Source organism: Aricia agestis, chromosome 19, assembly GCF_905147365.1.
Source record: "Aricia agestis chromosome 19, ilAriAges1.1, whole genome shotgun sequence".
Taxonomy (NCBI): domain Eukaryota; kingdom Metazoa; phylum Arthropoda; class Insecta; order Lepidoptera; family Lycaenidae; genus Aricia; species Aricia agestis.
In genome coordinates, this window is record NC_056424.1 from 601,518 (window position 1) to 629,255 (window position 27,738).

A 27,738-nucleotide genomic window follows, 5' to 3' on the forward strand; every position below is an offset into this window, starting at 1 on the left:
TTTTTGGTTTTAATAACGAATTATTTTCACTAAAATATATGCTATAGACTAAAATATAACTTATTAAGTAACTAACCAACTAAATAGCAATATAATTTAAGACTAAAAAGTATGTAATATTAATAAATAAAATTACTAAAATGTAAACTATTCAGTAAAAGCTACTCGTTGGTTGGTGTTTATTGAATTGCTGTATTTGACGTAAAAGCAAGCGAGCTTATGTCAGAAGTGTTGTCATGATACCAAATGATACGAAATTATTACTCAGTTAACAATGGAGAAGTAAGTTTTGTGTCACGTGACCACTGACTGGCTGGAAAATAGAGGTCATGGTACCAAAATGCGAGCCAGTCAGTATTCTGGCTGGCTTTAAGAGCTCATGATAGAGGGGCTGTCCACAACACTTTGTAGTTCAATGTTACGCTCACAGGTAAGTTCATATTGTTGACTTAATTTGTTAAGTTCTAATTTTAAATCAGCATTTTTTTGCAAAATTAAAAGCATTTCCTGTTCATTCTCATCGCGTTCAGTAAGTAGCCGTTGACATTGCTCCTTTGAGTCCTTTAGCTCCTGGAGAGCAACTCGGAGTTGTTCTTCTGTCCGGCGGGCTACATTAGAACGTGTCATCATTTTGCTAATTTATTTGTTCCTGATATCTGAAACTGAAAACAGATATTATTTAACGGGGTGAAAATATAAAGTGTAAGCGCACCTTCTGCACAATTATAAGTTGTCAGCCCCAAATTTTGTTTCAGTTGTACATTATGTACACAGGAAACGGTTGAAATTAATGTAGCAAAATGAAGAGATGAAAAGAAAGTTATGTAAAATGAGAGAAAAGGATCAGGAAAGACAGAATAGACAGATTAAAGTAGTGACTGAAATCTGTGTATACTGTACTGAAATATTTTGTAAAACAAAATTATATTTTAATTGAACAAATTTGAGAATGACAGAGTATGTTAGTTATACTGTTTTAATATACTATATTGTAAGTGTTTCAGAGTATGTAAGTATTGTTTTTTTTTCTTTTTATCATCTGCTTTGCTTTAACATCAGTTAAACCAAGAGAGTGACGATGAAAAGATTGGTAATTTGTTTTAGTTAATAAATGTACTTACATAGACTTATATACGAAATTTGTTGTAAGAGCAGTAAAATTATGATAGTAGCTATCACGGATTATGGTATATGAGTCGGCTAGAGTATGTCCATCATCTTTTTAGCTTCCACAAACGTTAAGCTAAGAGAGAACTTACAAAGCCAATGTAAACCTTGTTTGTAAGTGACTCAGGATAAGTTTTGTGAAGTGTTAGGTGTCAATATCATATAATATTGAGCAGAAAGTGTATTAGTATGTGAATAAAACACTATACTCCCCCCCCCATTCATTTGCAGTAGTACAGCAAGGCGTCACCAGAAGGAGCACGATGGCAACGTCTACAAGTGTCCGCACTGTTATGTCACACTCCGGTAAGACGTATTCATTTGCAGTAGAACAGCAATGAGGCGCCAGAAGGAGCACGATGGCAACGTCTACAAGTGTCCGCACTGCTATGTCACACTCCGGTAAGACGTATTCATTTGCAGTAGTACAGCAATGAGGCGCCAGAAGGAGCACGATGGTAAAGTCTACAAGTGCCCGCACTGCCCCGTCACACATCGGTAAGACTATAAAGTTAATACACCTAACGGAATAGAGCAACAATCTCGAGCTGTCGAAACGAAACCGAAATATACCCATAAACAAGCATCTTTCTAAGAGATTAAATCGTCAATGAGCCGATAAGTGCCGACTGGACGTCAAACAGATGAAAAAAATTGGGTCTGCTGTCATGTATCACACGTCTCTTTTTACCACGCAGTGTTACTGGTAGTGACATCTCGCTTGCTCAGACCTTTGTTCCCCTATTCCGCTAGGTATATGTATTAACGTTATGGGTAAGATGTATTCATCTTACCCATAACGTATATATATCTGTAGAAAAAAAATTCATTGGATTACTATCAAGCTAATTTTTCGTGAGAAGCTTCATTCTGTTAAGACAAACCACAATTCCATCTGCGAAAAGAATAATCCATATTTTGACATTCATATGACCTGCTTTAACTTTTAACTTAGAGTCCCAATATAACGCAAAAATATTGCCCGCCCGCAGCAAGCACACATCGTACATGTCGCACCTGCGGATGAAGCACTCGTCGCGGTTCTCGTGCGAGCTGTGCGGCTACACCTTCGTCAGCGAGCGCGGCGTGCGGGCACACAAGAACAAGAGCCACGTCCTGGACGCGCAGGTACGCAGTACGCACACTAGTGCACGCATGTACACTTACAATGATCGCACAGCACGTACGCATAGCACACGAAATGCGGCGCGGACGAATGTGTGAGGTTTCACATCATTTCATACAACGAATTCTAAGATGGGGCGAGTCCACACGTGATAAATTTTTCGCACATATTTTAAGCTTTTCGAATGAAAATAAAAAAGTCAGCCTAACAAAATTTATTTATTTATTTCAATGCACAAATACATCACAATCCCAACTAAACAAATTTAATATACATTTAAATGTAAGATCTAGATCGCAACGTAACAAATGTGTGCACACATTAAAATTAAAATATTAACATAAAACTAGCTTAATTTTTTGGGTTTTTAACTTAACGCAGTACATTTGGGCGTTACTTATTTCACTCATTAAAGTTGCAGAGGTAAATATGCTATGGAGGATGTCTTTGACGATTTTAATATTTTTATTATTACGGTTGTGTTCAAAAATGTCCAACTTTAAGCTGTCTTTAGCTAATTCATTATATTTTCTAGCCTGTATACGTGTTAAAGGGTTAAAGTAAGAAATATTATTCTTGTAAACCTGTAAAGCAAATAAATTTGTACGATGAGCTCTACGTGCACTAAACTTGGTATTTAAGCTAATTTGAGATAGTAATTCCGACGAATCAACAATATTATGCACAATTTTATAGAAGAACAAAAAGTCAAAAAATATGCGTCTATTTTCAAGGGTCTCTATTTTGAAATGCATAAGCCTATCATGGTAATTTAAATTTGATCGACCGGGAAAATGACGATAGCAAATGATTTTAAGAAATTTTCTCTGGACACGTTCGATGTCATCTATATGTATTTTGTAATTAGGGGACCATATAGGGCTTCCATATTCTAACGTAGTTCTTACAAGAACGGAAAATAAGTATAAGGCACTACTAGGCTTTTTAAACTCCTTTGTATTCCTTAAAACAAATCCCTGGAGTTGGTTAACCTTGCTAGTAATATACTCATAATATGCCCTAAATGACAATTTATCATCAAAAAGGATTCCTAAGTCCTTAACCACAGTTACACGATTTAGTGTTTGACCATTAATAGCGTAGCTCCAGGTAATTTTGTTCCTTTTTAGGGTAAACGAAATAACTGAACACTTATTAGCGTTTAAGTACATACGATTTTTAATGCATCAATTTGAAATGGCATCGATATCTCTTTGAAGAGCTAAGCAGTCTTCTGTTTTCGATATTAAAGCGAAAATGTTCAAATCATCGGCGCACAAGAGGCAGTTACAGCATAACATTTTAAGAAAGTCATTGATAAATATTACAAAAAGGAGAGGCCCAAGATGAGATCCCTGGGGCACTCCTGACGTTACAATAGTAGATGAAGAAGAAGTAAAACGCTTGAGTGTAGTCGCACTGACTCCTGTTAGTAAGATATGAACATATCCATCTATATAAATTACCATGTATCCCATAAGACGCTAGTTTATCACAGACCAGATGATGGTTGACTTTGTCAAATGCCTTAGAAAAATCTGTGTAAATAGAGTCTACTTCACCTCCGACAGAGAACGCTTTACATAGATAATTTTTGTATTCTAAAAAATTAGTAACTGTCGAGCGACCCTTAACAAAACCATGTTGCTTGGGTGAAATAAGTGGTTTTATATGATTATAAATGTGATAATGGACTAAGGATTCAAATAATTTTGCAAAACATGAGAGAATACTTATGGGCCTGTAATTTTCGCAGTTTGACTTATCACCGTTTTTATATATTATGGGGATAATATGTGCGATTTTCCACCGGTCAGGAAAGATACCACTTTCTAGAGATTTATTATAAATTATGGATAAGGGAACTGATACCTCTTTTCCAATAAGCTTTATAAAAGAAGGAGGTAATAGATCAGGACCAGCTCCCTTACTGGAATCTATTTTTTTTTTATTTTCATTATTACATCTTTAAGATCAATTGATAAATAGGACAACGTGTTTGGGAAACAATTGGTTTTCAAGGCTGGCTGATTAATATGGTTTTCATCTCTTCTCGATCCACATTCTTTATCAAAGACAGAGGAAAAAAAATTGGAGAAGAGATCACATACCTCTGGACCATTCGATGACGTTTTCCCAACAAACTTCATCATCAACTGCTATTGACAAAACGCCAAGATGTTTTTATGTCAGTTTTGAGGGAGTCCTCAATAACCGATACCTATATACTTTTCATAACAGAGCTCAGTAAGAGTTTTACATCTGTGCCTCAGTAATGAAAAAGCATCATAATCTCTAGGATTGCCATATTTTTTAAAAAGCTTATGGAATTTGTAATTTTCTTGGTTACATTTTATGAGAGCTCTACTGTACCAAATAGGATAAGACAAACATTTATGAGAGACTGACGGAGCAGTGTTGCCAGATGGTTTCAACCTTTTATCTGTAGTGGGAACTGCTAAAATCTGTATAAAATCTGTATGTTTTAATGTCTCAATATTCTGTATAAAGTCTGTATTAAGTCAACAAAAAAATTACTTATTAATCATTATCTATGCTTTTTTATAAAAGGGATACGTATAATTGACGTGATAAGGTAATAATCGTAAAATAAATAAAAATATTGTGTACTTATATTGGTAACAATTTATTTCAAATAAAAAATTAAAATCTGATAGAAAAAAAATTAAACACACTACGGGCCTGTTTTACCCCTTCCTGATTAAGTACCGGATAGGCTATCCACAGCTTCTTTGACATGGTTCTCCATACTTTATCTGTCAAATTAAGTATCCGGCACTTATCAGGAACTGCAAGTGGTGAAACCGGCCCTTAACATAATAAAATAAAATCAAAATTACCCTTAGTTACGGAACCGTAAAAACATAGCAATAAGATATAAATATGATTTTCATTTGTATTTTATTAAATTTCTTCAACCTCTAGATTATAGCATGGTTTTGCACCTACTTTGCACCAATCAGTTACTTTGAATGCAAAAGACCTTCAATTGTGTCTGTATTTAGCCTGTTTCGTGGTTGAATTTTTACAAAATTTATCATTTTGTTAAAATTCTGTAATTCTGTGTAAATATCTTTATCCAGTACTTATCTGTATAAATACGGAGAAATCTGTATTTATGGCAACACTGTGACGGAGTGTGTTTTTTAATTATATTAAATAGGTGTCATAAAAGGCATTTTATACTATACATATATTTAAGATTTTTATTATATCATACACATTTAATCTCCTCGACTCCTTGGATAATTTGAAAAAGAAATATGAATTGTCACAGCAAGAAATGCAGGGGCATATATCAGCTATGAATGATCTGCTGGAAGTGACTCATTACAATGAGGAGCGGGTTTACTCTCTATTGAGGGTCAACGGCTTCTCAAATAAAACAGATCGCTCTGTCTTAAATAAAGTAGCAGATATATGTTCCAGTCAGAAGGTGCATACTGAATGCCCAACACACATTACTTTGTTCAGTGACGAGTTAGGTAAAGATTTGGGTGTATATTTGAATAGAATGTGTATCGGACAATCTATCTCTAATTTTTGTATGCCCGGAGCTACATACAGTGAAATTTTAAAAAGGGCCTTAACTATGAATTATTGTCCGAATACTACATTAATAATTTTAGTTGGGAGGAAAGGAAAGGTAAATAGGAAACAGATGACTGAATTTTTGGACCAGTTATTTAGTATTGAAAATCTTAAAAAAGTTATCTTGTTTACTTTTCCTTATATACAAATGTTGCCAAAGAGTGATAATAAAGAAAATTTTGCTAGATATCAGCTGAACAGCCTTATGTATACTGCTGTAAATAATAATTGTATAATTTTGAATGACTCACATAAGGAATGTCAGGTTATAGATATCAATAATTTAGATTTTAAGGTATCCACAATGAAAAGAGATAAGTTCTTCTTATCTAAATTTTATAAACGACGTATAGCCAAGTTGCTATTTAACTTTTTATATATAAACCCAGCCAAGTTTTTGGCTTCCCCGACTACTGCTTTTATTGAGCAGAATATTAGTCATAGTGTTAACGATTTGGAATATGTTCCAAATATTTATTTAAATTAGATAATAAGACAATGGAGGACATCTCTTGCACAAATGAATTAAGTTCAAGTCTAAATGTTGAAAATCCTACCAATAACTTGATAGACTCAATTCAACTGAGGAAAAATAAATGTAATTTGATTAATCTGGTGCATCAGAATTTACAAGGTATGGTAGGTAAAGAACTTGAAATTGAGTTATTTTTAAAGGAATTTAACATTGATATTATGTGTATATCTGAACATTGGTTCAGATCACATGAACTCATTTTCAATTTCAATGATCACCAGATAGCAAGTTCGTTCAGTAGAGAAAATGCCATTAGAGGAGGCTCTCTAATTTTAATCAGAAACAATTTGAAGTTTAAGGAACGTAAGGATATCGTGAGTCTCTCTACTGAACGAATAATAGAGGTGGCCTGCATAGAGCTGAGCCATCTAATCATTGTGGGCGTATACAGGCCTCCATCAGGGTTATACGATTCTTTTGAAGTAACAATGGAACAAATTTTGTCAAAAATATGTGCATCTAATAAAAAGGTTATTATATGTGGTGATTTTAACATTAATTTATTAGATTTAACCTCCACTACTGTTAGATTCACATCTTTATTTCAATCGTATAACCTTTACAGTTTGTTTCAGGAACCTACAAGGGTCTGTGAGACTACAGCCACTTGTATTGACAACATATTTACTAATCTTATTCCTGATAAAAAAGAAATAATTAATAAGCTAAGTTCTGATCACTGTGGACAAATAGCTTCTTTTAATATGAAATGTGACAGTGACGCGAAGAAAAATCTTGTGTTTATTCCTGTGACCACAAAACGTATTGAGCAATTTAGAAGTAAATTAAATTCAAATATCCATTTATTGGATAGGTCACATAGCTCTGATGAAGCTTTTAATAAATTATTTAAGGTGATAAGAACTCAATTTAATTCAATATTTACTTCTAAAACAGTTAGAAACAGTAATAAAAAAACTAAATTTATTGAATGGGCAACAAAGGGGATTAAAATTAGTAGAAAAAGATTATATGAACTATATGATGAAAGGTGTAATAACAATAGTGAAGTATTTAAAGCATATGTTAAAAACTACTCAAAAACCTTTAGAAAAGTTTGCAAAGCTGCTAAAGCCCTGTACATAAAAAACAAAATTAAACACTCTCAAAATAAAATAAAAACAACATGGCAGGTTATAGCTGGTGAGACTGGAAATGTATCCTGTCGCAGCTCTGATTTTGAACTATACTTTGAAAATAAAAAGATTACTAATGATCAAGAAGTTGCGACGGTCTTTGAAAAGTTTTTTGCTGACATTCCGGTCTCAACGACTAAAAATTTAAATTCTTCACCTGAAGCTGCCGAAAAGCTACTCAGAGACAATGTAAAGGAGTGTGATGTCAATTTTAAGTTTAGAGAAATTAACCCCAGAGATATTATTGATACCTTTAAATTGTTGAATATTAAAAATACTGCAGATCTCTGGGGCATGTCTACAAAAATTATTAAATCAATAATTGATATCGTAGCTCCTCATCTAGCAATGATTTTTAATAACTGCATAAAAAATGGTGTTTTTCCTGACTTGATGAAGCATAGCAAGATTGTTCCTTTATTTAAAGCCGGGACTAAATCGGATCCCACTAATTTCAGGCCTATATCGATTCTACCGACCTTTAGTAAAATATTTGAAAAAATTATTTTAAAACAATTACTAGTGCATTTTAATTCAAATAATTTGCTGCACGATAACCAATACGGATTTACTAAGGGTCGATCCACAACGGATGCTGGTATAGGACTTCTTTGTAGTATTTTTGAAGCTTGGGAGGAGTCGCAGGATGCCTTAGGTGTGTTTTGCGATCTCTCCAAAGCCTTCGATTGTGTTGAGCATGCTACATTGATCAGGAAACTGCGCCACTACGGCATAAAGGACTCTGCTCTCAGCCTTTTGACTTCTTACCTTAAAAATAGGACTCAAAGGGTTGAGGTAAATAGTAAAAGGTCCAATGGAACCAAAATAGAATTAGGTGTCCCACAGGGATCTATCTTAGGCCCATTTCTTTTTCTCATCTATATAAATGACTTACCTTATCTAGTAAAGGATAATAATAATGAGATAGTGCTTTTTGCTGATGACACTTCACTTATTTTTAAAGTGAAGCGACAACAGTCGAACTACGACGAGGTAAACAGTGCTCTCTCAAAAATAGTACATTGGTTTAATGTTAATAACTTACTTTTAAATTCTAGTAAAACTAAATGTATAAAGTTTACTTTGCCCAATGTTAGGCAAGTCCAAACCAATGTGCTATTAAATGATGAGAAGATGAATTTGGTAGATAACACTGTATTCCTAGGTATTACACTTGATAGTAAATTACAGTGGGGTCCTCACATTGCTAATCTAGCAGGTAGGCTCAGTTCTGCAGCATATGCAGTCAGAAAAATTAGAGAAATTTCTGACGAAGACACGGCACGATTAGTATATTTTAGTTATTTTCATAGTAGGATGTCATATGGAATCCTTTTATGGGGAAACGCTGCCGACATTAATACAATATTTGTGCTGCAGAAGCGAGCCATACGTTCTATTTATAAAATGTCTGCTTTAGAATCTCTGAGAGATAAATTTAAAGAAATTGGTATTCTAACTGTTGCTTCTCAATACATTTTGGATAATGTAATATATGTTAGAAAAAATATAAATAAATTTAAAGTTAAAAGTGACATTCACTGTAGAAATACTAGAAATAAGCACAAGCTGGACATGCCAGTGATCAGACTTAGTAAAGTCAGTAAATCTTTTAAAGGTCAATGTATACGCCTTTACAATAAAATCCCAGAAAACGTTCAAAATCTTTCCATTAATAAATTTAAAAAAGTAGTCAAAGAGCGTTTGTGTGCCAAAGCTTATTATAAGGTCAATGATTTCATAGAAGATGGCACATCTTGGGAGTAGGATGGCTTCTTGCAAGGCTACTTCTACATTATTATATTATGACTTACAATTATGTATGTTGACATTGTATATAATATTAAGTTACAAAATTGTAAACTTTATTTTAAAAGAATAATTTTTCTCTCACTATTTTGGTAAAAAGTGGAACCCGTGCGAGTTTCTTACGCCGGTTCTTCTCGCCGGGGTAGTTCCCGAACCGGTGGTAGGCATCAGGTAGACATTCTGAAAAAATTTGATTCAAATTTACTCAGAAATAAAACATTTTTTATTTTATTTTTATTTTTTAATACACATCCAGACCCGGGAACATTGAAAATTTTTTGTTCCATCGGCGGAATTCGAACCCGCGGCCCCCGGCTTGGTAGCTCATACCAACGCGCTCACCACTGAGCCACAGAGGTCGTCGTGTTTTATTAAAGCGAGTGGCCGCTGATATTAGGGTCTCACGTAGGCGCTGCCAGACCAGAATGTTCCGAGGTCTCTTAGAACTGGGGTCCATCTTAGATACACGCCGACATATCTTGAGATCACTTTCCGATACTACGACATCCAAACACTGGCAGAGGCCCTTAAAAAATGCTATCAGATTCTCAGACTTATTTTCAGGTACCTCATGTATTTCGAGGTTAAAGTCGCGAGACATCTTTTCAACAGAAGATAGACGGTGTTGAAGCTTCGTCAGCGAGTTTTGGGTTTTAAATAATTCAGATTCCAACTCCTTGATGCGACCATTTTTGTCAGCTATATCCCTTTTCATATCATTTTGTTCCATGGTAATGAAATCCGTAGTTGTCGTGAAATCAGCTTTTACTGCCTGTATGGCATTCCCAACCTCCTCTGAAACCATATTCTTCATGTGTTTCAGGAGCACGCTTCGTAAGTTAGCCATAAAAGGCGAATCTAGGAAAAGCTTCTCAAGCTATCCATAAGTTTGCTAATCTATACATCTATACATATAAATAAAATTGGAGTGTCTGTTTATAATTTTAAAATAACCGTTTTTTACTACATGCATATGAATATTTATACGGTACTTACACCAAAATAACAATTTTTAGAATTTTTGTCCGTCTGTATGTCTGTCTTTTTGTTCCGGCTAATCTCCGAAATGTCAGGACCGATTTTGACGGGACTTTTATTGGCAGATAGCTGATGTAATAAGGAGTAACTTAGGCTACTTTTTAACCGACTTCCAAAAAGAAAGAGGACACTTTTTTTACTTTTTTATTTTTTACCTATGTATTTAACATTTTGTTGACGCGGACGAAGTCGCGGGGTAACAGCTAATATTTTCTAAAGTGACTGGCTCATTACTTTTTACAGTGCCTTTTTTTATTTTATGAAATAAGGGGGCAAACGAGCAAACGGGTCACCTGATGGAAAGCAACTTCCATCGCCCATGGACACTCGCAGCATCAGAAGAGCTGCAGGTGCGTTGCCGGCCTTTTAAGGGGTAATAGGGGAGGGTAGGGAAGGGAATAGGGGAGGGTACGGAAGGGAATAGGGAAGGGTACGGAAGGAAATAGGGGAGGGTATTGGGCGTCCGGTAAACTCACTCACTCGGCGAAACACAGCGGAAGCGCTGTTTCACGCCGGTTTCCTGTGAGGACGTGGTATTTCTCCGGTCGAGCCGGCCTAGTCGTGCCGAAGCATGGCTCTCCCACGTCAAACCTGATGAAAAATTCATAGCAACACTCGGTTCAGCTGAAACGTGACTAAACGATGCATCCCATGACGTCCCGCCACGATTGTGTTTTCGAGTTTGGCGCACTGGAGTGTCGTCGTCATTATTCTCACGCCTAGTCACGTTTTCACAAAATGGACATCTTAATGAAGCCAATTGTGCCTCATTTGGCTGTTTATTTGATTCCACAGTCACGTTTAGACACTCGTAGCAGATGCGTAGCAGTATTTATGCTGACAACCGCTGCATTTCAAAATTCTGTTTTTGATTAAAATTTTTTCGCATCTGTGGCATTTCATGTCAGACATAATCAATTTTTCGGTATGACAGTCCCAGTACGTATCAGAACGTAAAATTTGATGCGGCGGCTCACGTCTCCGTGGCTGAGTGGTGCAAGCACACACTCATCGCGCAGAAGCACCGGGTTCAAATCCAACCGGTAGGCGGTTGGCCGATCTTGCAAAATTCATAAAACTGCAAACTAACTCGACCCCAGACACACTCACATCCAAAGACTCTAGGAACAGTGCTCCACAGCTGGGGGCTCCAAAGTCTTGAGTATTCACAACTGGTACGACAGCTAATCAGCTCAAGAAAAAAACACCCGAAATTCGACACAGCACAGAGCACGTCCGCTCTCTACGAAGTCCTATGTGCGAAAAAAAATGATTTAAGTACTATTTAAGCATCCTATTAATATTATTATCATTTTGCACGTTAGAGTCAGGAAAATAACTATTTGGCAGCGGCATTTTGCAAATTGGGCCATCGAGAATCGAACGGCGTAAATGCTTTATTTTTAAATTTTGAACAGTCGGGGAAATAAATTTTGGAAGGAAATTTTATTAATAGTTTACACATAGGGAATTAAATATTTGGCAATAGAGCTTATTAACATTTTGCAGTCAGTGAAATGAATGTTTTTTCACTTCTGCAGGTGGAGCTGACCGGACCGTACTGCGAGGAGTGCAAGCTGCGGTTCGCCAGCGACGAGGCCTATCAGCGCCATCTCACGCAGTCCTCCGTACACAGCAGCGACGACGACCCGTAAGTGATATCGTGTTAGCGATTACTATCCTCACCGATGAATAGGAATATTGTCATTGAAAAATCTTGTTTTGCAACATAACTGGGTGATTTTCACAAAATGTCGAAATTCGGCATTTTCAAATGACAAAAAATATTGAAATTATTTGATATTTATTTTATGTGAATTTTAATTATATAGTGGTCCCAAAAATATGACGTGTTTAGCGACCGACTTCGGGTTTGACACAAAGATACAGAGCAAAAAATCCGTACGCTTGATTATAACTGATTGTGATAATATAATATGTCGTTTAATCATCTATACATATTATAAAACAAAGTTGCTGTTTCCTCATGTCCCTTTGTTCCCTTTAATCTTTAAAACTACGCAACGGATTTTGATGTGGTTTTCTTTAATAGATAGAGTGATTCAAGAGGAATTATAAGTATAATAACATTCACTAAATAGTGGAGAAATACTGTTATTGTTGGGGTTGCTAATGTGATGTCGTAAATAATTACATTTTTTTTCCGTTTACATTCCAAACGCAGGCTGAATAATGTCTATCTCTTATGGATATCCCGCAATAACAGTTTTTGTCATTTACTTTTAACGACAAATAATGGCTAATTTTCGAAGCGATTTTAACCAATACGGCATTAATCCATATCTATATATTAATACGTGAGCCAAAAACTTTGTATCCCTTTTCACCAAAAATAGGGAAACGTCTGAGCACCTGAGTCAGCATCTTTCAAGCCCGCCTTCGAACCATTGGACTCCAAAGAACCGAGCAGGCTGCGTGTGAGTGCCACCAGGCTGAAGAACTAGCGGTCAAAGTCCTCACGTTCCACTAAGGACGCGGCACCGTCAGCTTCTTCGGAAAGCATCTCGATGTACGTCTGAAATTCATCGAAGTCCGCATGTAAGGTTTCGAATTTATTAAAACGTTCCTGCAGGTCTAATCGTTGCAACTCAGATAAATGGTCACTACTTTTAATAAAATTTAAATAGTTGCTAAAAATAGTAACCTTTGATTTAATGGAACTACGCTTCTCAATTAAAATTTTCATGTCCGCCATTTTGTAGTGCCAATGACTCGCAAAAATGACGACGTGTACTCACAAATTATAAATATCAATTAAATTATCCAGCAATATTAATCTTAAATAGCAAATTAGACAATAGTAAGTGACTACAAATGAATAATTGTAAACGTAAAAACAAGTTATTGAATGCAGCTGTGCAATAAATCGTTATCTCTGATCAGATAAGATAACGGCGCAGCTGTTTACTATTTCAAGTTCAAGTTCATTAAGAGGATTCCACACCGCCCTTTTTTCCATACAAACGTTGTCCCCTGTTGCCTCTCTGGATAATGCTAGTAGAGTTATAATTTTTTTCCTGAATATCTACGGCCACTAATACAATGTCCCTATGTTTTCTTTTTTTTCATAATTTAATTATTAAATAAGATATGAACATTCAAAAACCCAAAAAAATGGCCAGATTTTCCGCTGTGTTCAAACGTCCATAAAACAGATTTGGATAGATTATACAAAAAAAAGCAAAACATATGAACACAGCTCAAGCCCTTTTTTAATCTTTAATGAAAAAAGTACTTAAAACGGTTAAGTTTTGGAGAAGGAATCAGGGGACAACGAATCGTTGATTTTCTGGATTTTATGCAGTTGTCTGTCGCCGACAATAGTAAATATTTTTTTTACTAAAAAGTAGAAGTCCTGATAACGACATCAGATACAGACATAGACAAACTAAGGTCGAATTTCGACCATTGGGTGATCTCTAGTAATAAGAATTATTAAATCCATTTTAGATATTTTCAACTACGTTTTCCCAACTTTATCTTCAAATGGGATACAAAGTTTTTCGCTCACGTATTAATATTATGATTTTTAAGTGCTTTGTTAAAATTACACTAAACCTCATCTATATCTGTCCTCAATATTCATTCGTTTGAAGTCGGTACCGGCTTACTGAAGCGTAAGTTTTATGTAAAGAATCTCAGAAGTTTACGTCTTTAGAAGATTTCAGAAAGGCCGGTACTGACTTCAAAAGAACGAGAACGCAGAAATAGTTTTTATTATATAAACCAGTGGTTCTTAACCTTTTAGTCATGAGGGACCATTTTTCCAAATGTTTGTCTAGCCGGGGACCACCCGGTTGGTTTACCTAAACTAAGGGTTTTTTTTTTTGATAACGAAAACAAGGACAACTTTATAATTAGCTATCATTTTTTTTATTTGCCAAAAATCTAAAAGTTACAGATGTTTATTAAATGTGATTTTTGTGACTGCATATCATATAGTCCATACTCATTACTAACTGTATTAGTAAAAACTAAAAAGTAACTCACAGAAATGGATATAGTTAGTGTATGTACTTCGCGTGCCATCGCGTTCTCAAACTTTGTACAATGTCAAAACTTCGAAAGTCTGTTCTTTAGTCTGCGCTCCACCGTTACCGGAACCGGACGTCAATCGGAATTCTAAAAATGTCTAATTGTGCCGTATTGGGCTGTGGAAATTCGACTAGAAACGTTGGTCTAAATAGTGGATACGTTTCTTTTCATCGGTAAGTAAATTTATTATTATATCATGTGTCCTTTATTTTAAAATCAATTATTTAATGTTAATCGTGGGTGGTTGTAGTTTTTACCATGAAATCTACGTAACTGCGTGTGTACCGCATGATTCATAATACATTGCCGCTTAAGTTAGAAAATTGTAGAGCAGGTTCTGTTTGTCCGCTATTAAGCGCGCAATGGAAATAAAACAATCGATACTTTCACTCATCGCTTAGTTTCGATTGTGGTTTCGAGATACAGTCAATATTCTCATTTTTCTGTCAAATGAAGCAAATAGAGTTGTACATATTCTCGATTCTAATTAATCGATTTTCGAAACAGACATGAAACAGAGGAATGATAATGTTCGCTTTGGGATATTTTGTGACTCGATAATTATATTTTATATAACTGTTGCCCGTGACTTCGTCCGCGTCAGCAAAATGCGATAAAAAAGAAAATGAAATATCTACCTTAAAATTGAGTTCCAAAATTCCACCGTAACATACATACTTACATACATACAGAGCAAGTTAAATAAAAGCTTTAAAAAGAAACAAATTTTCCCCTTCCTTACCGAAATAGTAAAAACCGGCCAAGTGCGAGTTGGACTCGCCCATGAAGGGTTTCGCAGAAGTTATAAGGTTTATTTCTATGAAATTAAAAGTTTTTTGATATATTTTTATATTTCAGTTGATTTAATGAAAGAAAAGTTAAGGTTTACCATTTACCATATTTTATATTGACGTATAAAAAACTACCTGCTAGATCAAGTTCAAACCAATTTTTCAGGTTAGAAAAAAATGATATTAAAAACCTCAATATTATAATTTTTAAGACCTATCCATAGACACACCACACGCATAGATTAGATGAAAAAAAAGTTTTTTTTTTCAGTTGTACCAATGGGACCCCTAAAATTTTTAATATTTTTTGCATTTTTGTATCAAAATCTTAATGCGGTTCACACATTACATCTACTTACCAAGTTTCAATAGTATAGCTCTTATAGTTTCGGAGAAAAGTGGCTGTGACATACGGATGGACAGACAGACATGACGAATCTATAAGGGTTCCGTTTTTTGCCATTTGGCTACGGAACCCTAAAAATCAGTCAACAAACGGTGGAACAATAATATAATCAAAGGCAATATTTTTGATAATAATGTGATGATTCATGGCATAATTATAGTGATGATGATGATTAGTATTATTGACACATTGACATAATTATATGCTTTTAGTTGCTGAAACAACGCCAAAATTGCCGAACATTTATCTATAAGGATTCAAGAGTTCTGTACAGCATCTTCGGAACCAGGGTGTACTTCAGCGCAAATTCTTATTTTTTGGTAGTTTAAGCTTAGAATCCTTCAGAAAAACGTAAAATCACTATATGTTTCCATATAAATTTTAAGGAGTCCTGTCGATTTCCTATGGATTGCATCATCAGATCATCACTTTTGTGATCATGTTACTAAATTCGGGCTACATCTCATACAACAACAAAATAATTTTGGAAATCGGTCTACATCGGAAGTCGGTTACTACACCTTACTACACCGCCTAAGTTATGCCTTACTACATCAGCTATGTGCCAAAAAAAGTCCCGTCAAAATCGCTCCAGCCATTTCAGAGATTAGCCGGAACAAACTGACAGACAGACAGACAGACGTAAAGACAAAAATTGTAAAAAATGTTGTTTTGGTGTATGTACCCTATATACATTCATATGCATCTAGTAAAAACGGTTCTTTCAATATTACAAACAGACACTCCAATTTTATTTATATGTATACAGGGTGTAACAAAAATAACGTGCACACCCTAAAGTATTATCACTTATTTTTGTTACACACTGTAGATGTATTTATGTTCCTGTTTAGTGATTTAGTTTAGAATAATATAATATATTACTAGCTGTCCTGGCAAGCACGTTTCTTTAGATTTATCATTCCTCTGTATATTAACTCGAATAATAATCGATTAAAAAATCGATATACCTATTAAAGTGGCCAAAGAGACGGGGCGCGGCGATGACTTCGAATCGATTCCGCGCGTACGGGTACCACTAAAGCGCTCTTGTGACGTCACAGTAGGTATGAAAAAAGTGACACGCTCGTGTTCATACAAATTGGAGCGACATGGCGGTTCTAACTAGATCCATGTTCTGTGAAGTAACTATATTATGTGTTAGCACAAGCCCAGTATGGGCTTTTTAACACTGTTATTTGTTAACTTTATATTCATTTTTGTGTATCAATAAATAATTAAAAAAAATAAAAAAAACTCCTGTATTCTCACATATTATTAGGACATCCAGGGACAACGAGTGGTCTGCGGACCACCGGTTAAGAACCACTGATATAAACAGACGAACAACTACAGCCTCCTCCTTTTTTGAAGTCGGTTAAAAAACTCACCAACGCCTTTATCTTCGACCTTTTTGAGAAAAATAAGTGGAAACTCAATAATTATAAATAAGTTTTTCATTTAGGAGCCGCGTCCGGAATGAGATACATTATACTACAGATAAGGTGCAACCGCGGAAGAGGGTCAACCCGGTACCTTGCGAGGAGGTAGGTGAACAATTATTATAAAAGTGTGTACAATGTACACGACAAACTGGGTTTATTATAAACATACGTTTGAACCCCTGACCAAACAGATGGGTGTTAATATGTGTGAGTGTCTGACGTCTGTCCGTGGCATCGTAGCATCCAAACGGACGGACCAATATTGATGGTTTTTTTATTTCAAAGCTGACATTGTCGAGCGTGTTCTTCTCACGTCATCAACCCGCTCAGTGCTGTTAACATAATATGGAGATAGATTGACTTAAAATTTATAATCTGGTATTTTTTGATTCCTTAATTTAACATTATCGACGACCTCTGTGGCTCAGTTGGTGGGCTGTTGGTAGCTCAAGCCGGGGGTCGCGGGTTCGAATCCCGCCAACGGAACAAAATGTTTTCAAAGTTCTTGGGTCATGGATGTGTATTAAATGTGTATGATATAATAAAAATCTTAAATATATGTATAGTATAAAAGTATTAAAATATATATTTCCGTTGTCTGGTACCGTAACTTAAGTCCTTCAGGTACTTAGCACGGGGCCAGACTGACGTGGTGTGAAGCGTCCATAGATATTATTATTATCTTTAAATAAAATACAATATTAAAAAAGCGAGCGAGTAATTTTTTTTACAAAAAATCACACACTTTTTAAACTGTACATATTTAAAAATATGTACAGTTTAAAAAGTGAGAAATTACTTATTATTGATAAGTTGTCACTTACCATTTTAAAGTTGTACAAAATAAAACGTTAAAATATATATACCTACATATAAGCTTATCTAAATCTATGTATAACTACAACTCGGGCGAATTAACATGACACCTGGTTCAATTGACGTTTCTCTTAAGTACTGAGTGCAAAAAAAGTTTTTTTATTTTAAGTTATTTCAAAAAAAAATTACGTTACCGGAACTAGTTATTTTTATAGGGCTACACTAACCACAGTATTAACCAAGTACGAGTTGGACTCGCCCAAGGGTTCCCCAGCAGGAATACGAGGTTTATGGATGCGTCCGATAATTTGTATCTAGCTTCATATTAATATATTCCGTGAGTAGCTAATTCATACCACAGACGCACGGCAATGTTCAAACGTTAATACGAATAACAAAAACTTAACAAATTTAACGTTCAAACGTAACAACTAACAAATAACACAACAAAACTCAACAAAAATCCAAAAACAATAACCATTAACTACTAACAAATAACTCCGAAACGCAAACTCAATAACACACGTGTAACGGTAACAGATATAATATGCTAACGCTACTGGACGCGTACGACGAGAGCGGGGTGCTGCGCGGGGAAGCGAGGGAGGGGTAAAATTTAAGCCAGGTGTCAAGTTAACTCGCCCGAGTTGTACACACACTGGCAAAATTAGCGGAACATTGGTAAAAAGGGCCAAAACTTGAACTCAAGTGGGCCGGCCTGTCTGAAAGCCTTTTTTATAGCTTCTAAGCTCATTCAAGAAATAAAATGTTGAACAAAACTACCAAGTTGACAGGTTTTTATAGCAATTATGCCCTAATAAGTGTTTTTCGATTATTGACGTTGTAAGTGTTCCTGATAAGAATGGCGTTTTAGCGGGGTGCAAAGTATGCTCAGCTCATTTTATTGTTTGGTTTTTGGAAGAACACATTGCTTAGATACAAAATTAGTGATTTCCCAGCATCTGCGATAGCTAGAGCTGTAACCACGATAGAGAAAGGTCACACCTACCGTTCGGTCAGTCAGGCCATGTGTGTCGGCTTCCGTGGTTCATCGTAACTTTCAACGCTTCAGAGAGACTGGATCTTACGTTCGGAGACGAGAACAAGGCCGATATCGGGTGACAATGGTTCAGGATGACCATTTTGTAAGGAAACAAAACTTAAGAAATCGACCTCAAACTGCTATGCAGACACGAAACCTGTCGGAACAGGTCCAAGATGAACGTGTAAGTGATTGTACAGTAAGAAGAAGACTCAAAGAAGTTAAATTAAAATCAAAAGTGCCAGCAAGGGCACCAAAACTTGAAACAGGACACCGAAGAGCCAGGCTAAGATTTGCGCGTGAACATCAAAATTAGACAAGTGAGTGAAATCTTGTGTTGTGATGGGAGCAAATTCTGTGTACATTGTATTGACAGGCGATAAAGAATGTGGATAAATTATAAGGAAAGCTACAGGCCATCAAACTTACCGGAAACAGTGGCCTATGATGCAGGCTTCGTAATGGTTTGGAGTTGCATATGATTTGGAGCCCGCATGGAGCTGATGATTATAGATGATGGTACTTTGACAGTACAGAACTATAGCACCGACATCCTGGAACTGCATGGTGTGCCTTTTACACAGTTTTAGGTAGTAATTTCAATTTTATGTGCGTCCATAGAGTAAGAAAATCGGGCATTATTACCTAAACGATCCTGGCGTAGCCCAGGTGAAGAGGCCAGCGTGGTCTACGGATGTGGATCCGATTGAAGACGTGTGGCACATCAATGGGTGAACGGTACGAGTAAAAACTCCAGCTCCAAAATGTGTCCAGGAGCTCGAGTTGGCGCTACTGGAGGAGTAGGAGAATATCCCACAGGAAATGATTGACAATTAAAATGCAAGCATGGAATGGCGTATCCAGGCCCTCTTGAGATCCATAGAAGGCATTACACCAGCATTACACGCTTTTAACATGGCATTTCTTTAATAAAAATTGAGAATTTATCTTAAAAACTTACTACTGAAATTTCAAAGATTTTCTTAATTTTTTGATTTTTGCTGATTTTTTCTATTTTTCACGTTTTTATGCCCTAAATTTATATAAAATTTATTTTTTAATAATCAATTAGTAAATAAATAAATAAATATATAAAAATCAGTGAACAATTTAAAAAAAATTGAAAATTTTGTTATGTTCCTCTAATTTTGCCGGTGTGTTTAGATGTGCCGCGCAGCTTCGCCCGTGAAAATTAGGAATTTTACGGAAACCGTATATTTTCCCCTTAAAAATAGCTATACTCCTTTCACGTGGTGTACTCTATATGTGCGAAACATTGCCATAACAATTGCTCCAGTAGTTCGTGAGATAAACCCTTTCTAACATTTCCCCCGTTTTTCCCACATTTTCCTGAGTTTCTTCGGTCGTATTAGTCTTAGCGTGATACTATAATATAGCTATCTAACACTTATGTATAATATACATAAGTGTTAGATAGCTAATTTAGCCTTACTCGCTAAATTAGCTATCTAACACTGAAATAGGTTTTTAAATCGGACCTGTAATTCCTGAGATTAGCGCGTTCAAGCAAACATACTCTTCAGGTTTATAATATTAAGTATAGATTTTTTTAAATTATCGCTTCACAAACTTGAGTCTCAATCTAAAAGACTATGAAAAGTACCAATAACAGGGTCATTAAACAAATACTCGAAAAAAGCAAAGAATATAACATCCCAGTGTACTGTTGTTTTATAGACTACAGCAGAGCTTTCGACTCTCTTAATCACAGTATCATATGGAAAAGTCTTAAACAACAAGGAGTTGAACAAAAACACGTACGGATTATAAGAAAAGTATACAAAACTTGAAACGAAGGGAACAGAAATAAAAATAGATAGGGGAGTGCGTCAAGGCGATCCCCTCTCACCAAAAATATTCTCGGCTGTGTTAGAACAAGTGTTCCGCAAAATAAACTGGCAAATTTATGGTCTTAATATAAATGGAGAAACACTGTCAAATTTAAGATTCGCAGATGACATAAAAATATTCGCAACATCACCAGAAATGCTTCAAGAAATTCAATAGAAAAAAAGAAAGCTACAAAGTAGGCCTTTCCATTGACACCGACAAAACCGAGGCAATGACGAATTGGAAAAAACGTCCTATACATGACATAAACAATACCAATTAGAGTATACAAGTGAGTACACCTACCTAGGACAATTAATATCACCAAATGATATGATGCAAAAAGAGGTAGAAACACGTATAGCAAAGGCATGGAGGAGGTACTGGTCCCTCAAAGAAGTTATGAAAAACAAGGAAATTAGCACTCACATAATAAAAAAACTCTACAACACATCTATTCTCCCTGTCCTCACATATGGATGCCAAACATGGTCTTTAACTAAATCCCAAAATAATAAGTTAGAGGTATATCAAAGGGCGATGGAACGAAGAATGCTCAACAAATTAAGAACGGATAAGATAAGGAATGAAACCCTCAGAAACAATACCAAAATAGATGTAACAGTCAAAGTTAAAAAACTACAATGAAGGTGGACAGGCCATATACTGAGAGGAACAGAAAAGTGGAGTAAAACCATCCTGGATTGGTACCGAAGAACTGGAAAAAGGAAGAAAGGAAGACAATTTAAAAGATGGACAGATGATATAAAACATGTAGCAGGTAGCACCTGGACTAGACTGGGGAGGAACAGGGAAAGATGGAAAGCCCTTTGGCCCTATTGCCAAAAGGGCAAACAAACTTAAGATAGAAAAGCAACAAAGAAACTAAAGAAAACAAACTTAAGATAGAAAAGCAACAAAGAAACTAAAGAAAACTGCAGCTTGATAAAGAGGCTAAAATAATAAAAATAAATAATATAAACTCAGTTTAATTTCAGTTGAAAGTAAATAATAAGTTTTGATTTGATTAAGTGATGCATAAATCATAACACAGTGAGCAAAATGTCTGCCAAATGTTTTTTCATATCCACGGAGTCATAATGAATCGAATGGGCGCAATGAGAACCGCGTGCAAATTACTTAGTAGAGCTATTTTTTTAAACATTTTTACAACTCCGCCCCATAATAATGCAGAGCCCTGAATGTCTGCCTCTTCGATTTTCTTCGTTTCCAAGCTGTTTGTGACCATGAACCCTAGAAGCATACATGTGCAAATGATTTAATATCCCCTTTTTTTTAAGCAACTTCAATCGGCTGTAACGCGAAAACGCAGCAATGTAGGACCTTAATTAACTGGACCAAATCAATTCGTAATGACGTAAACTGCAATCTACCTCGATGTGAAACTTGTGCAAATCATATTATACCTAAATGCTCACCAGCTCCCTAATTATAAAGACGACTCACTAGACTGCTTGCGATATAAAAATATATTTGCCCAGACAGTGACTAAAAATTCATTTAATTTATCATCGCTGTCTCCAACACAAGATGATGCTCGTTTTCTCAGTCTCCAAGTATATCATCACTGTGCCACTTTTCTAAACTTTTGTATGGGCAAACTCCTAACACTGGGGTGTTTGCCCATACAAACTACAAAAATAAAATTGCTTTTTTAGCGCTACTATTTTCACCGTGAACTCTATTAAAGGAACACAATAATACACGCCCTAAAGTATTATCAGTCTGTTTTATTGCACTGTATGTGTATAGTATTAACACACTTGTGTCGACAGTGTGGCGAGCAGCAGGTCAGCTACAGAGCGTACGCGCGTCACTTCCGCGCGGCGCACCCCGGCCTCGTCCGCACCAAGTTCAGGGGCAACTGCATGTGCGAGCAGTGCGGCAGGAGGTTTCCGGTGAGTGAGCCAACATACAGTTCCCATGTGACACTGGCGCCTGTGCGAGCAGTGCGGCGAGCAGCAGGTCAGCTACATGGCGTACGGGAAACACTTCCGCGCGGCGCATCCCAGCCTCGTCCGCACCAAGTTCAGGGGCAACTGCATGTGCGAGCAGTGCGGCAGGAGGTTTCCGGTGAGTGAGCCAACATACAGTTCCCATGTGACACTGGCGCCTGTGCGAGCAGTGCGGCGAGCAGCAGGTCAGCTACATGGCGTACGGGAAACACTTCCGCGCGGCGCATCCCAGCCTCGTCCGCACCAAGTTCAGGGGCAACTGCATGTGCGAGCAGTGCGGCAGGAGATTTCGGGTGAGTCAGGTCGCATGTTGTAGAACAATGAGAGTTTTTGATATTCTCGTTGAATCTGTATCATTCTCTTAGTAGCTTTTTATAATTTATCTAGCTACAAAATAAATAGCTTACACTTAACTCTCTGCATCCCCTTTACAGCAAGGACCTCAATTGTTTTGGCCTCGGTTCACGGGCTCTTACTCTATATACATTGACCTTTAAAAGATTTACTGACTTTGCTAAGTCTGATCACCGGCATATCCAGCTTGTGCTTATTTCTAGTATTCCTACAGCGAATGTCACTTTTAACTTTAAATTTACTTATATTTTTTCTCCCATAAATTACATTATCCAAAATGTATTGAGAATATTGAGATGCAACAGTTAGAATACCAATTTCTTTAAATTTTATAAATAGAACGTATGGCTCGCTTCTGCAGCACAAATATTGTATTAATGTCGGCAGCGTTTCCCCATAAAAGAATTCTTTAAGACTTTACTATGAAAATAACTAAAATATACTAATCGTGCCGTGTCTTCGTCAGAAATTTCCCTAATTTTTCTGACTGCATATGCTGCAAAACTGAGCCTACCTGCAAGATTTGAAGATTACCAATGGAATTTACTATCAAGTGTAATATACCCTAAGAATACAGTGTTGTCTACCAAATTCATCTTCTCATCATTTAATAGTACATTGTTTTGGAATGGTCTAACATTGGGCAAAGTAAACTTTATACATTTTGTTTTACTAGAATTTAAAACTATGTTATTAACATTAAACCAATGTACTATTTTTGAGAGAGCAGTGTTTACCTCGTCGTAGTTCGACTGTCGTCGCTTCACTTTAACAATTTAAAGTGAAGTGTCATCAGCAAAAAGCACTATCTCATTATTATTATCCTTAACTAGATAAGGTAAGTCATTTATATAGATATGCTACGAATAATAAAAACTAAGGAAGACTAACTCCGTAAAAAAAGTGCACCAAAAGGCTACAAAATGTGACCCGAATATATGCATATATTTTATGCATGTGTTCGGTACACATTTTTCGTGTATATAATATACTCGAGTGACATTCAACCAGGTTGACATGACAATTATTGTCACACTCATTTTACAATTTTATTTACATAGGTATGAGAGCGTCCGTGGCCTAATGGGCAGACCTTCAGTTTGCACTCCTAGAGGGTGCAGGTTCGAACCCGGGTGGAGGCGTGTACCTATGAGATATTTTCTGATCTCAAGTACATAATACGGACGCTCGTACGGTGAAGGAAAACATAGTGAGGAAACCCGCACATAGTTGGTCCCAGACGTATTGACTAGTTCTTTCCTCTGGACTAGGCCGACTATGATGCGAGAATGCCGTATGCGCTTGGGCAACCATACGGACATTTAAAAATCTTGTCTCCGGCACTACAGTATTTGAGGAGTGGTTACTTCGCTCTGAAAAATACTGTATAAATCATCCACAATGGATGTAAAGGCCTAGTTTTACATAGGTTTGTTTACTTACTTTTTACGTAGCTTTTTACAATATTTTAAGTCGCCATGGGCAGTGTTATGCAAGATGTAACAATTTAATGATAAACGAAATTTTAGGGTCTGGCTGACATTATACTAAATGCGTTATAAGATGATATGGGTATTCACATATTCCTTGCTACGGATTTTCTTACAACAAAACAAAAAAAAATAATGTAATAATTTAATAAATTACGTTCAATCGACAAAAATAAATTAGTATTTCCTTTAATATTGTAAATGAACAAAAATAAAAAACTGCTGTTATTAAAATATTATATTAATTGTGAGTTATAAGAACATTTACGTAAGTTTTTTATTTCAATTCTGTAATAATTTAACACATAGATTTTTGTAATCTGAAAACGTCTTCTCTAGTTGCTCGGACAGTTTTAGATTCGCTCGAGTCGTACAAGGTTTGTTTATAATTATTATTACATGTATATTATTATTATCGATGTCTTAAGGATCAGAGGAAAATGTTTGATTTTAAAATAATAATTACATATGTGCTCGTTTCTTCGTGATAGTAGATGTGCTTGGTGTATACTGCATAATAATATCCGCTTTTGTCAATTATTGTCAACGGCTTTGTTTCATAACTATGATAATGACAATAACCGCGCAGGATGTCGTCCGGCGCGCAATATTATGATACGTTACCTGGGATACGACCTTGGCGAAAATCGGAATTGTCAAAAAGGAGCCAAATTTAAAACAGTTGAAGTGTGGGAGTTACGTGTTCTTAGTTTTTATTATACGTACTTCGTAGTATACTCAGAACAGGAACATATATTCTGTGGTATAGATGAGAAAAAACAATGGGCCTGATATAGATCCCTGTGGGACACCTAATTCTATTTTGGTTCCATTGGACCTTTTACTATTTACCTCAACCCTTTGAGTCCCATTTTTAAGGTAAGAAGTCAAAAGGCTGAAAGCAGAGTCCTCAATTCCATCATTATTATTTTCAAAGGCTTCTGCACTGGTCTATAAGTTATATCTATATATTAATACGTGAGCCAAAAACTTTGTATCCCTTTTGACGAAAAATGGGGAAACGTAGGTGAATGAAATTTTGCACAGTTATAGTTTATATGGTGAAGGAGTGCATTGAACTAATATTATTTTGAAATTATGCTTTTATCATACATTTTTTAACCAATAAAACATTACACACACTACAACACACACACTAGGAAAAATGACAGTTTTTTGAGTGACAAGCCTATACATACGAATTATACTCTTTTATTTATGGTTGAAGTCTGTTGTCAACAAGGTGACAAATTGAAAATGGATTATAGTTTTTTTTATTGAATCTGATATACTTTAGACAAGCCTGTCCTTCCTTTAGGCCAGTCTGAGACCAGCTGAGTCCCAGATACAAGAGTTGAAAAAAATATGATAAAGTCAATATTTTTTTACAAAAAGTAGTAGTCCTAATGACGCTGAAACCTGCTGAAACTAAGGTCGAATTTCGACCATTGGGCGATCTCTAGTCGTGTCAAAAAGACATTCTATGATAGACTTATCGTGACAAATGACAACCGTCACGATAATTGATTGGCAAATGGAATATCTCTAACCCTAAGTAGGTGACGTCTAATATTCACCGTTCGTGTGTAGTGCGCTGCGCTGCTCCGGGAGCACATGGCGTGGCACGAGGACGTGAAGCGGCACCGGTGCGACGTTTGCGACAAGACATTCAGCACCAAGTACCAACTGGGGAAGCACCGTCTGAAGCACGGGTCGCAGCCGCTGCCGACGTACCCCTGCCCGCACTGCGAGCGCACCTTCTCGTCCCCTGCCAGCCGCGCCGTCCACGTGAAGACGCTGCACGAGCGCTCGATACGATTCGAGTGTAAGATCTGTGGCAAGGAGTTCACGACGATGGCGAGCATGCGCAATCACATCGACCACGTGCATCACAAGAAGCCGTGGCCCAAGCGCGTGCGCGCGCCCCGCTCGCGCTCGCGTCCGTCCACGGACCGAGAGTGATCTTTTTAACCGACTTCCAAAAAACGAGGAGGTTATATGTTCGGCTGTGGATTTTTTTTTATTTTTGTATGTTCAACGATTACACCGCCGTTTGTGAACTGATTTTCGAAATTTTTGTTTTAAAAATACAAATACATCTTTTTTGAAGATTACTCTGTGGTCCATTGGTTAGTATTACATACCTACATTATTTTTTTTTAGGGTTAGTTAAAAAGAACAAAACGTAACTTAATATAAAAATAAATAAATAATTAGAACTATGAGCGGATGTATCCTGAAGGTCTGCTCTCGAATTCGTGCATTATCCGCACATAGTTCTTCAATATAGGTGCATGCGGTTCATCTGCCACAATCTTGTTGTCACTTGTCTTCTGTTGTCACTTCCCCTTACGCGATTTATTAGAGATGCAGCTTTCTTGCGCATGAGTGCCCGGAAGCCATCCGTTCTTGCTTGTGCAAACATCTCGGACGCACTACAAAATCGGGGAAGTTTCAGCATCATCCTGAAGATATTGTTATATTGGATGCGAAGGGTGTTTAGAGATGCTTTGGTATAGCTGATCCACAGGCCGCCCGTGTACAGATTCTGACAAAACGCTTTAAAGAGTGTGATCTTCACTTCATCCGTACAACGTGCGAACCTGCGGGCCAGCATATTACATCGCACCGTCAAAGCCTTCCGCTCCCGTTCAATATCTAGATCATCTTTAAGGTCGTCGGTAAGTATATGGCCGAGATATTTAAAATTGAATACTCTGTTCAGCTCCTTTCCGCCGAGGCATATTGGAGGTATGGATTCGGGATACTTACCGGCGGCCTTAAAGATCATAATTTCACTTTTGTTGACGATATACGTCAGGCGATGCGAATCAGGTATCTCACGCACACCTTCAGCATCTCTCGAATTCCTCTCGCAGTGGGACTCAGCAATACCATGTCGTCCGCGTAGCTAATGTTGGTAACGCTAACACCACCAACCTTGCATCCGACACGCATATTGCTGAGCTCCACTATGGGATCATTCACGTACAGATTGAATAGCTTAGGAGACGATAAACCCCCCTGTCTCACACCGCAATTCAACTTGTACGCCCTAGAGAGTCTATTGGCCCATTTTACGTGATTC

The 27,738-nt window shown here is 36.6% G+C and overlaps 1 protein-coding gene across 1 annotated transcript in view; it reads left to right on the forward strand.

The window, feature by feature from the left end:
- LOC121736544 (zinc finger protein 184-like) overlaps positions 1–26,651 on the forward strand; it is a 107,059-nt gene extending 80,408 nt beyond the window's left edge. Inside the window, exons 15-16 of the mRNA XM_042127814.1 lie at positions 22,802–22,924; positions 26,241–26,651. Of these exons, the coding sequence (XP_041983748.1) occupies positions 22,802–22,924; positions 26,241–26,612 (495 nt within the window). The 3' untranslated portion in view covers positions 26,613–26,651. The remainder of the gene's footprint in view (positions 1–22,801; positions 22,925–26,240) is intronic.
- Positions 26,652–27,738: the final 1,087 nt, after the last annotated feature.